This window comes from Lepidothrix coronata, unplaced genomic scaffold, assembly GCF_001604755.1.
Source record: "Lepidothrix coronata isolate B3197 unplaced genomic scaffold, Lepidothrix_coronata-1.0 Scaffold213, whole genome shotgun sequence".
Classification (NCBI taxonomy): domain Eukaryota; kingdom Metazoa; phylum Chordata; class Aves; order Passeriformes; family Pipridae; genus Lepidothrix; species Lepidothrix coronata.
In genome coordinates, this window is record NW_016690393.1 from 473,579 (window position 1) to 485,917 (window position 12,339).

Sequence of the window (12,339 nt, forward strand, 5' to 3'; positions counted from 1 at the left end):
GAGCCAATGTGAGAAGTGGGAGGGAGCCAATGTGAGAAGTGGGAGGTGTTGGTGTTGCTGCTGCAGTTGGAGAGTCCTTTGCCTTCCCCCTTCCCTGCCCCATCCGCCCCCAGGATCGATCTTGCTGCTGGCACATTGCTGAGGTGCAGGAACCAACCTGTCACACTTTTGGGCCGTTTAAAATCTGCCCCATCCCCACATGGAGCCGGGTAGCAAGAGCTCTGGGCACGGGTGCCACCCCAAAGCTGGTGCTGAGCCAGGCAGGCGGGTTCAGCCTTTAGCTCGGTGCCCTGCGTGGGACAGGCTGGGGGTGTTGGTGGCAGAGGTGTGATGAGACACGTCCTGGGGCACATCCCCAAGCAGCTGCTGGACTTTGGGACAACCACAGCCTGTGAGAGCACCCCCACACCCCAGCCCAGGTGCCCCCAGGCAGGAGCTCACGGCCGTTGTTTGTGGTTCTGCCCGGAGACCTGACGACATCGTTTCACAGTTTCCTCTTTCCGTTTTATGTTGCGTTTCCTGTGGTGGAAAACGCTGCCGGGACAGCCCTGGGCAGGGACAGCGGGGACACGGGACAAAGGGGAGAGCCCTGCCAGCATCCCCCGGGTCCCGGGGCTGCAGTGTCCCCCGGCCAAGCGGGCACATGGCTGTGGTTTGCTCTGCCCAGGGAGCCCTAAAACTGCCGAGGTGCTTGTGCCCGGGAGGGAGGAAGAGCCGAGGGCGACACTCGTGTCCCCAGCACTTGTCACTGCCGGCGGTTGGAACCGCGGAGCCGCCCAGTCCGGGCTGTGCCACCTCCTGACCCTGAGCCCTGCGGGCACTGCGGGCACTTTGGGGCACTTTGGGGCACTTCAGTCCCCACACACAGACTCTCTGGCCTCTGACCTCCAGGACTGGTGCCAGCCTGTGTCTCCCAGAGTCCCCACGGCCACTGTCACTGACAGAGCCAGCCTTTGCCTGGGACACCGGTGCAAACCACCCCCAGCACATTGCTGGACTCCTGCCCCTTCCCTCCCCTCCTTTCCCTGGATTTGAAGCCGAGCCAAGGCCAGTCACTGTGTTCAGTGTCTGCACAAGGTGGCACCGACCACCCTGCCCTGAGTGAGCCACTGACCACCCTGCCCTGAGTGACCCACTGACCACCCTGGGTCGGGGCAGTGGGAAGAGGCAGCTGATCCCTGGCAGGGCTGTGGGTACCACTCTGCACCCCTGGGAATTCACCCCTTCCCTCTCCTGCTGCTCCAAGGGGGCTGCAGGGGGGCACAAATACCAGCAGTGGGAGCTTCACTCCAACACCTGGGTGATGCTGCAGGGAGGAGGGGACACTTTAAGGAGCTGGCACGGCAGGAATGGTGCTCAGCCCTGGGCAGGATCAAGCCCGGCCGGTGCCAGGGTATGAAAGGGGCGAGGAGGCAACACCCAGGGTTTGGGGCTGGGAAAGGGGGCAGAGCAGGGCCCTGGTGGGGGCTGTGGCTGCTCAGGGAGCCGGTGGCTGAGCACTGAGTCCTGAGCACAGGGGTGAGCTGGGGCTCTGCAGGCTGTGACTGCTCTGTTTTGCTGTTCCAGGGGGCAACATCTGCACCACCCGTGGGGTGAACTCCTGCAAGCAGTGCCTGGCTGTGAGCCCCCTCTGTGCCTGGTGCTCTGCCGAGGTAAGAACTGGGGGGCTGAGCTGGGGGGCTGAGCTGGGCTGAAGCTCATCCCAGAGCAGGACTGGGGCTGTGGAGGAAGGGACGAGCCTTTGGGCTGTGGGATTAATCCCAGGCTCCATCTCCACCTGTTCCCACCGTGTCTAAACACATCCCCTGGCTCAGACCTGCACATCACTCCTGCCCTGCTCCCAAAATCTGCCCCTTAAGCGTGTGCTGGTGGGAGCTGCATCGAGCTGGCTGGGAAATGGTGCTGCTTCCACTGGGAAATCACTTTGCCTTTCAAATAACATGCATGTAAAAGCTCAGTTTACTTTTGGTTTGCTTCTTGAAAACCTGTTGTAAAGCTCTGGCTGAAGGAGCTTAATTGCTGGAAGGGGCTGGAAAGGGAAGGGGGATTGGAGGGAGGAATTGAAAATGGTGATTAGAAGTTATGGGGTTGGGTTTAAAAGCCTTTTTTTTCATTGCAAGTAAGGGGAGGAGAGGACAAGGTGCCTTGTTTTGGTTGCTGGGCTAAGGAGGATGTGAGTGCTGAGCTGTGGCTCTCAAATCACTCAGTTTGGGTAGGTGAGAGCCTGGGAGATCTGCCACACTCCCCTCCAAAAATGCTGCCCTGGGGGTTAATCCATTAGGTAAGAGGAGGGAGTTTCCCAAGGGGATGGAAGAGCAGCCCCGGGGCAGAGCCAAGGGAGGTGAGGCTGGGATGGGGAGAGGTGATGAAACCTTCAGGGCATCCAGCCCGGGGTGGATCCCCCTCTGGCAAGGCTTTCCTTGCTTTCTGCTTCCTCCAGCTGAGGCTGTGCCCGTGGTGTCCAGGAGAAGACCTGGGAAAAAGTGATCCAAGCTGGAAAATGCTGTTGGATCGTGCCTGTGTGGTCGATGCCTTGGGGTCAGTGTGTGTCTGGAGGGGATGGCTGTGCTTGCTGTGCCCATCAGATAGGGCTGGACCTCGGGTGTGGTGTGAATAAAGATGTTTGTGCCCCTTATCTCCCTCGGGGAGTGTCCGAAATGTGCCGGGTGATAAAGGGCCTGGCTTCCCTCTGGATCCCCTGTCCCGGGGGGAATGCTGGCTGGGCTGGGCTGGGCTGGGCTGGGCTGGGCTCCCTCCTTCCCGGCTGCTGACTGGGCAGGGCTGGTGCCTTAACGCTGCAGCGGGGGCTGTGATGGAGCTTTTTTTTTTCCTCCAGATCAGCAAAGGTTTCCAAAAAAGGAAATATTTCCAGTGCTGCTGCGAGCTGTGCTCGTGGACAGACGTGACAGCGGGGAGGGAGCCGTCCCACTGCCAGAGCCGGCCCCCGGAGAGCCGGGAGTGCAGCTCAGCTCAGCAACTCTGCCCCAACATCTGGACCACATTGTCCTAATTTAGCAAATGAGGGTTTTTGCTGCGGGTTTGTTTAATTTCCCTGGGGTGGGGGGAGGTCTCTGATACTGCACAGCCCCCCCTTTTTTTTTTAAAGGGACAGTGCCCTTAGTTGTGCTCCTGCTCCTGCTGCAGCCCTTTCCCACTCACTGGGGTGATGAGCTATTGCTGCTCCATCCTGGGCTGGGATGGGAGAAGGATTTCATTGTGGTTTCTTGTGATCACTGACCCCCCTGAGCGCTGATGCAGAGGGGAGTTGAGTTTTATTTATTTTTTGGAAACCTTGACCACTCTTCCCAACAAATAGATGCTCTCATCCCTCACTTCTTCTTTTGGAAAAAGCCAGCCAAGCTGTAACACTGACACGTGGCTCTAAAACCCCTTTGGAGATTATTGTGACAGATCTTCCAGCACCTCACCCTCCCAAAATGTCACCCATTCTGGTTCCCTTGGAGGAAAGGTGGAGGCAAGGCTGGACCAGGGGTGGATTTCAGAGAAGCTGCTGGAAGATTTTAGCTTAATTTGGGGAGGTATCTGTGCTCTGAGCCCTCCCAGGAGCTCTCCTGCAGAGAAGCTGATGCTGCATGTGGTTGTGCCAGAGCTGAGAATGGAGATGCCCCGGGGATGTGGGAGTTTCCACAGCCTCCCACCCTGGGAAGGCAGGGATGGAGCTGGCTCTGGCAGTGCCCTGCCTGACCCTGCCCTCACTTAACGGCTCTGGAGGCAGGAATTGGGATAAAATCACCAGGTTTCCCATCCTGAGTTAAAACCTCCCTCCCTGCAGCGGGACAGAGGGCAGGTGGGGCTGGGGAGCATCTCTGGGAAGGGCTGTGGGAAGGTTGGGATGGAGGGGTGGGAACACATCCCCTCACATTTCTGCCCTAAGGAGCTGTGCTGATGGAGGAGGGGGATTTATCACGGGTGAAGTCCCTGCACTGTGTGTTTGTCACCAGCAGGCCTTGGCTGCCCCAGGTTGTTCCCACCTGGGGCTGTGCCCAAAGTGCTGAGTCAGCAAGGTGGCAGAGACTGGGGTCAAAAACAGACTGGGAGCTGCCAGGACCCTGTAGCCAAATACTCCTTGGATGGCACAGGAATGTTTTCCTTCACCTTTTGCAGTAGTTTTGTTGCTGGGGAGGCTCCTGTGAGTCCTGAGCCAACCTCAGTATTTAGGGCTCCACGGAAAGGGGAAGGATGCAGTCCTGGGGTTAAACAGCTTCTCCGTGGGAATCTCACAGCAGGAATGGTGCTGCTAATCCCACAAGGTGCCACATGGCCTCTGAGGTCCTGGGAGCTCCCTGGGATCTCCAGGTACCCCCCAGTGCCATGGATAAACCCCACCTGCCCAGCCCAGCCTGCTTTTCACCCACGTACTTTTCCAGCAATTTCCCTTCCTGGGACAGGAACGTACGTGATGACTGATGGGATCTGGAGTGAACCAGCCACCTCTTCCCACAGCAGGGAGCCCCGTGGGGTGAGCCTGTGGGGTGGATGGGTGCAAGGGAGCTAATTTGGAGGGATGACTTGTCCTCCTCCCCGTCAGCAGCGATCCGGTGGGATCGGGAGGCTGTGGGGGAGGAACACGCCTGCTGATGTATTCCTTGGCTGTCCCTGCTTCCAGAGGGCCGTGGGCCAGCCAGGGCCTCCTGACACCATTGCGTTCTTCCCCTTGTTTGCAAATTCATCCCTGGGTTCAATCAACCTGAACCCAGGGCAGACGATATCCCGGATGGGAACCTCTCCAGCACCGGGAGACTCAGAACTGGGATCCAGCATCCCTGGACCAGCCCCACCAGGGCTTGTGCCACTTCCCTTTGCACCAGGGAGAGGCTGTGCTGGTCCTCTGCTGTAGGAGTCCGATGTGGAAAGACTTGGGCTGTGGGAGGCAGATGGAAAATCCCTTTGGGGAGGAGGGTGGACACTGCCTGAGCGGGAACGTGTCACAGCAGATCCCGGCAGTGATGGGGGAGAGAAATTCCTCCCATATTTGTCTCCATGAGAAACTGGAGGGACGTGAACCCTTCTGAATGTGTGGTGATAAGGGCAGGGAGCCGGGAGCTTTCTAGGAAAGGAGGGACAGGGCTGGAGCCCGCAGTGACTCCACACTTTGTGCTTCCTGCCCCTGACGGGCCCTTGACGGCTTCTCCTGCACTCCAGTGCCTGTTCACTCTTTCACTCCTTTTTTGGTGCTCCTTTCCCGGTCAGCTCCATCCGGCAGGAAGCTGGGGAGCTGGAGATAAGCCTGATCCACTCCTGGGCAGGAACTGAGCACTGCTCCCTGCACTGGGCTCACCCACAGTGGGCCCGTTCCTTGCTCACAGCAGGATTCCTGAGGGCACGTGTGGAGAAAATGGGGGGAAAAGGTGATTTGTCTTTTGCCAAAGCAACAAGTAATTTAAAAAGTCCCAGCCTGCTCCTGTTCACATCCCACCACACCCTCCTCCAGCCATCCCACAGAGACAGGCTTTCCTTTCAGCTCTGCCAGAACCCAAACGTGAGGCTCCAGCTGCCAGGAGCCGGGAGGGGGTTGGCAGGGGTGTGTTATCCATCGCTCCTTGGCAGGGGTTGCTGAGCTCCTGCTTTGGGTCCTGGCAGGACGTGCTGATCCCAAATCCCCTCTGTCTGCCACCTCCCTCGAGCACAGACCGTGTGCCCCAAAACCCCTCCGGGCCTGGTCTGGCATGAGGTGTGATAAAGCTCTCCAGGGAAAAGGGGGGTGGTTTTCCTTCTCCCAGCTGTGGGGAGCTGGTTCCTGACCGTGTCCCTCTCCCCCAGGTCTGGGCACAGTCGTCCCCTCGCTGTGACCTCCGTGCCAACCTGCTGCACAACGGCTGCGGGCAGGAGCACATCGAGTCCCCCAGCAGCAGTGTCACCATCCTGGAGGACAGACCCCTCAGCAACAAGGGCTCAGGGGGGGCCACCACCACCCAGATGAGCCCCCAGAGAATTCAGCTGAACCTGAGGCCAGGTAAGAGCCCCCAGGCCGCTGTGGGAAGGGGGGGATGCAATGGGAATAACCCAAAGGGCGCTCAGGCAGTGACAGAGCCACGGCTCTTCCTCGCTGGCCAAGGGGGTCTTGTGGGGGCAAGGCCAGGCTGGGGCCACACTGAACCCTCCAGAACATCCCTGGTGGGCAGCCTGCAAGCTGCTTGCTGCCTTCAGTCTCTTGCCTCAAGCCTGATGTGCCCAAGGGGCAGGACTGGATGTGACTTCAACAAAAAGCCGTTTGGATCCGAGGCGCTGCCGCTGCGCTCGGAATTCCTGGGTGGAAGTCGGCTCGTGTCTAACGAGCAGCTGGCAGGGCTGGGCTGCCAAGAGGTCCTGTAATTTCCCTGGCTCCCTTCAGCCAGGCAGGCTGGAGCCAATTAACTGCTCTGGTCCCCTGCCAGCAGCCAGGAGTTTCAAGGATGCCAGGCAGGAGGCAGAGCTAACGGGCGTCACTCGCCCGAGCTCACGGAACCGGTTCGGGGAATGTCGCTGGTAAAGTCGGAGCGGCCAAAGCGACACAGATATCAGAGGTAGCCCAGGTGTAAGGTGATCAGGAAGCTGTTTATTGCTCTCAAGTGTTTATTTTATACTCTTTGTACACTATTGGTTCAAAAGTCTCAAGCATAAAACACAGTACATACATTGGTAATCCAGAAGACACTGCACACGCTCTCATTGGTGACACTGAAGACACTGTGCCTGCTGTCACTGGTGATATTGTGCACATTTTGATTGGTGACCTTTGCTCTGGGCTGCCTTACGTTTGTTCCATCCGGCATTACAGTAAATATTTCCTTAGAGTTGTTTACATTCCTCGTCACTGATTGCCAGGCTGCTGACAGGTTCTCTGCCAGCCCCGACAGGGGAGCGTGGAGCGAGCGGTGCCATCGCCTGCTCTGCCCCAAACATCCCCTCACAGGTCACTCTGCCAGTCTCAACAGGAACAATTTTGGTTCCTTGTGCTCATTAAAGCCCTGGGGTTGGATGTCAGTGGCTGACAGCACGTGGCACATCCCTGGGGCTGGCCAGGAGGAGTCCTGACCCATCTGAAGGACAGAAATGTCTTTGTGGGGACATGGAGCTGCTCAGTGGCCATTGTTCTATTTAGGTCTAAAGGTATTTGGCAGGAGGGGGGGTGAGTGTGTTGCTCGGGAGAGTAAATCCCTGTAAATTCCTGTTTCTTGGGAGAAAACCCAGCTTGATACCATCTCTGCCCAACCAAGAGGGTTTGGAATGAGTCATCGGCCTTGACTCCTGAACCAAGACCAGATCATGAAGGATACAAGCAGGACAAGTCACAGCTCGTGTCCCACAAGCTGAGTGTGCTCATGGCTTCAGCTCAACAAGGACAAACAGCTGCCATCTGAGCAGAAAGATGGGACCCCTGGCTCTGTTTGGGGTCCCAGCACAGCTGGAGGGGGGATGGAGCTCTTTGGGCTCTCATAGTTTTTGAAACTTTCTCCATCCTGAAAGAAGGTGACGTGTGGGTTTACATGGAAATGTGAAAACAGCAACAATTTAAGCTCAATTAAAGCTTTTTTCCCCTCAGTGTCTGAGGTGTTCAGACAAGGCTGCAGCTGTGCCCTGGCTTACCTTTCAAAGAAGCCTTTTCAAGGACCAGAAGAAAGAACCTTTGTCTCTTAAAAAGGCCAAAAGAAAAGGTCAACTCAAGGCATTTTCAGCCTTTTTTTTTTTTTTTAAGTGCCAAAGTCGTCAAAACTGGCCTGATCCCCGGAAGGATCTGTCTGAGGAAAGTTTTTGTTTCAATGGAAAATGTTGCACCAAAAATTTCCCAGTAGGAGCTGGGAGGAGCCGAGGGGAGAGGGATGGGGGAGGCCTCAGGAGATGCTTGGAGTCCCTGGGAGCTCAGAGAAGTCCAGAGCAGCCTTGCAGTCCCCTTGTGGTCCCTGCCAGACCTGCTGTGCTGGAGGGTCAGCCCTGGGCAGGAGGATCTGCTCACATCCTGGTACTGAGAGGTTTGGAGAACAGGAGCCATGGAATGCAGACACATCTGTCACAGAATCCTAAAACAGTTCTGGTTGGAAAGGACCTTAAAGCTCATCTCATTCCACCCCCTGCCATGGGCAGGGACACCTTCCAGTGGACCAGGTTGCTCCAAGCCCCGTCCAACCTGGCCTTGGACACTTCCAAGGGTGCACAGAACATCTCCTGTGCAAGCACCTGACTAAGGGCTTTGCCCCTCTGTGTCTGTCTAAGGGTGATGTTCTCCTCCCAGCAGCTTTTAACCATCCCCTGGGTTCCTGCTGACCCTGCAGTGTGACCTTCTCCCTAATCCTGTGGCGAGTCCCCCCCTGCTCCTCCCAGGAGAGGAGCTCTCACTCCGCTGCCCTGTCACATTCCAGACGACTCCCAGGTCTTCCGTGTCCAAGTGCGTCAGGTGGAAGACTACCCTGTGGACATCTACTACCTGATGGACCTGTCCAACTCCATGAAGGACGACCTGAGGAACATCCAGAACCTGGGCACGAAGCTGGCCAGCGAGATGCGCAAGCTCACCAGCAACCTCCGCATCGGCTTCGGGGCCTTCGTGGACAAGCCCATCTCCCCCTACATGTACATCTCTCCTCCAGAAGCCATGGAGAACCCTTGCTATGAGTAAGTCCCGGGCTGAGGGAGTCCTGGGAGGGCCAGAAGTTGATGGGACATCACTGGAATGTGGCTGGAAATCCATCCCAGTGCCTGATTCCGGGCAGGGTTCAGACCTTGCTGCACAGTGTGTTCTGCCGGCACAGGGAGGAGGAGCAGGTCTGAACTAGAACTATCATTGTCACCGGGAAGTCCTTAAGGGAACAATTTTACACCAGTTTTTCATGAGAAGTGTTGAGGCTCGAAGCAAACGACTCCTAAAAATCCCAGCAGGTCTGAGGCTGGGAGCTGCCCTGAGCCCAGCACCTCTAGGTTGATTTTTAGAAGGTCCTTCACCGGCACATCCTGGACAGGCCCCTGGGACACGGGATGGCTGCAGGGCAGGGATGGGAGCTGGCAGAACCCTGTGACTGTTGTGTCCCCCCCAGGATCGGTGAGACCTGCCTGCCCATGTTCGGGTACAAGCACGTGCTGTCGCTCACGGACGAGGTGACCCGGTTCAACGAGGAGGTGCGGAAGCAAAGCGTGTCCCGGAACCGCGACGCGCCCGAGGGCGGCTTCGATGCCATCATCCAGGCCACTGTGTGCGAGGTGAGGGGCAAGAAGGCCTGGCTGGGGCTGGGGCAGGGCCACCAGCGTGGGCAGAGACCGCCCAACCCCACCAGGACAGGATCATGAGCCTTGTTGAGCTGCTGTGCCACTCGGCTCTGGAGAGGGTGAACATTCAACCAGCACATTTCCAGCCCAGTAGTCAAGGCAAGGGAAGAGCAGGACCTTCAGTGGTCCTGGCAGGAGAGAGGAGCAGAGGAGGTGTTTGGGAATGGATGATGATCCCATGTCAGCCCTGCAGTGACCAGCCCAAAAGGGACAACAGCTCCCGTGCCTGCACCTTGATTTTGCTGGAGGGGTTTATTAGGTCAGTCATTAAACACCGTGATTAACACAGGCAAATTAATCACAGAATCACAAAATATGCTACTTGGGAGGGACCCACAAGGATCATCCATCCAACCCCTGGCCCTGCACAGATTCCCCTACAATCCCACCCTGTCCCTCAGAGCGGTGTCCAAACCCTCCTGGAGCTCTGGCAGCCTTGGGGCCGTGCCCACTGCCCTGGGGAGCCTGGGCAGTGCCAACCACCCTCTGGGAGAAGAACCTTTCCCTGAGATCCAACCTGACCCTGCCCTGACACAGCTCCAGCCATTCCCTGAGTGCTGTCCCTGGTCCCCCCAGAGCAGAGCTCAGTCCCTGCCCCTCCTCTGCCTCTCCCCAGGAAGCTGGAACTGCACTGAGGTCTCCCCTCAGTCTCCTCTTCTCCAGCTGAACACACCAAGTGCCCTCAGCGTCCTCACACGGCTTCAAATCAAGGCCCTTCCCCATCTTCATTGCCCTCCTTTGCACACTCTCTAATAGCTTGATATCTTCCTTATTAAAACCCATCTTTCACCTGTACAAGCAGCCCCTGCCCCCCTGCCAGCCCCCACATGCCCACAGCACTTCCCTGGGGGAGCAATTCCCTCCATTCCTTCTGCAGCTGGTTGGTCCTTACGGCCGAGTCACGCCCCGGGGTGGCACAAAGGCAGCAGTGGGGCGCTGGCACAGGGTGCTGCCACGTAACTGGGAGCTCCTTTCACCGCAGGAGAAGATTGGCTGGAGGAATGATGCTTCCCACCTGCTCGTCTTCACCACGGACGCCAAGACCCACATCGCCCTGGACGGGCGGCTGGCCGGCATCGTGCAGCCCAACGACGCCCAGTGCCACATTGGCAAGGATAATTTCTACTCTGCCAGCACCACACTGGTAAATCCCGGCCCAGGCGTGGGGTTGTGGAGCCCAGAGCTCCTGTTGGGTCCCCATGGGATGGGAAAGGTGGTCCAGCCAGGGCTGGAGAGCCGGGTGGTGGAGGTACATGTCCCTAGGGGATAACCTCTCCTCTTCCCCAGGACTATCCCTCTCTGGGCCTGATGACTGAGAAACTCTCACAGAAGAACATCAACTTGATCTTTGCTGTGACAGATACAGTTGTTGGCCTCTACCAGGTACCAGCTGCTGTGCAGACACTTTTTGGGGGGCTGGAGGGTCCCCAGGAGCCAGCCATGGGTGGCTGGAGATGGCTTGGTGGTCTCCTGTCCCACCAAAGCTCCCGGGGACGCTCCTGTGTGCCTGGGTGGGGTTTGGCCCAGCCACGACACAGTCACCCATCACAAACAGACCTCCTTTATGGTATTTCTCCAGAACTACAGTGAGCTGATCCCAGGCACAACCGTGGGCACCTTGTCCAGAGACTCCAGCAACGTCCTGCAGCTCATCGTGGACTCCTATGGGGTAAGTGTGTGATGTGTTGGCCCCACAAGAGCTCTCCGCCTCCCAAAATAGCCCCTGCTTCACACTGCAAACAGCCCACCCAGATTTGGCAGCCCCCCCAGCCCTGAGCACCCTCCCTGGCCCAGCTGTGAGCATCTGTCTCCACCCATGTGAGAGGGAAGGGAGATCACTGTGTTCACTGCCTGCCCCTTTCCATCCTCAAAGGCATTCGAGGCAGTGACGTAGGGAATGATGTAGCCAAGCCTTGAGAGAGACTTGGAGCACTCGGTTCCTGTCCTGTGGTGCTGGGGGGGACCCTGCCTGGGTCTGAGCCCTCCCCAGTGCTGTGTCCTCATCACTGCTCTCTCCTTGCCTAGAAAATCCGCTCCAAGGTGGAGCTGGAGGTGCGGGACCTCCCCGAAGAGCTGTCCCTGGCCTTCAACGCCACCTGCCTCAACGACGAGGTCATCCCTGGGCTCAAGTCCTGCGTGGGGCTCAAGATCGGGGACACGGTGAGGATCCTCTTCGTGGGCTTGGCCTTCCTCCCCCTCTACCAAGCAGTGCTGCCAGATTGTCTGATGCTCTGCACCAGCACTGCCTGCTTGTCCCACCCCCTCCCCGGTGACACGGACTCTGGAATCTCAGCAGTGGAGAGAGGGGGTCCAGTGGGGTGGGTGCAAGCAGGAAAACGTTTTGAGCCTCCTGGATGCCAACCCTGCGGTCCTGTAGCTCAGCCCAGGCTGCTGCCCACAGTGCATGGGATCCTGGAATTGTTCAGATTGTAAAAGACCTCTAAGATTGAGTCCAGCCACCAACCCAGCACTGCCAGGTCCACTAAACCATGTCCCTGAGCACCACAACTACAAATTTCTTGCACACTTCCAAGGACGGTCACTCCACCACTTCCCCGGGCAGCCTGTTCCGATGCTTGACCAGTGAACAACTTTTTCCTAATATCCAACCTAAAAATTCACCTAGTTACTGTGGCAGAGCAGGTGCCCTGGCCCAAACCATGCTGGGACAGCTTTGATAAGCCCAAAGAGACCTGGTAGACCCTATTTGTGAGCTCCTCAATGTGATAAACAAAGTCTCGAGTTTCTATAAGTTTTTGAATAAGAGTTTATTATATGGTAAAAGCAAGCAGCCAGCTGGGTGACAGAAATGGGGACCAGTTTCCCAAATCTGCACACCCCTACTACAGGGTACATTTAGTATTTATCTTAGCTACTTCATGCATATTAATTATATTATATACAGGTTTTTGCTAAGTATTTAATATATGGGTTTTCTTACAGCTAAAGCTAAAAGGGTTATCTCTACAACCAGTCATAATTCATGCATTCTTGGACAAACAGGTGCCTAAAAGACCATATTTTATTTTTAGGATAGTAGGGAGGTTTAGGGCCCCTTGACCTTGTAAGGGTCTGTTTTAT

At 57.0% G+C, this 12,339-nt stretch overlaps 1 protein-coding gene across 1 annotated transcript in view; it reads left to right on the forward strand.

Moving 5' to 3' along the window:
• ITGB3 (integrin subunit beta 3) overlaps nucleotides 1-12,339 on the forward strand; it is a 25,594-nt gene that overhangs the window by 4,179 nt on the left and 9,076 nt on the right. Inside the window, exons 2-9 of the mRNA XM_017833294.1 lie at nucleotides 1,567-1,652; nucleotides 5,782-5,974; nucleotides 8,358-8,610; nucleotides 9,030-9,192; nucleotides 10,241-10,402; nucleotides 10,546-10,641; nucleotides 10,838-10,927; nucleotides 11,284-11,576. Of these exons, the coding sequence (XP_017688783.1) occupies nucleotides 1,567-1,652; nucleotides 5,782-5,974; nucleotides 8,358-8,610; nucleotides 9,030-9,192; nucleotides 10,241-10,402; nucleotides 10,546-10,641; nucleotides 10,838-10,927; nucleotides 11,284-11,576 (1,336 nt within the window). The remainder of the gene's footprint in view (nucleotides 1-1,566; nucleotides 1,653-5,781; nucleotides 5,975-8,357; nucleotides 8,611-9,029; nucleotides 9,193-10,240; nucleotides 10,403-10,545; nucleotides 10,642-10,837; nucleotides 10,928-11,283; nucleotides 11,577-12,339) is intronic.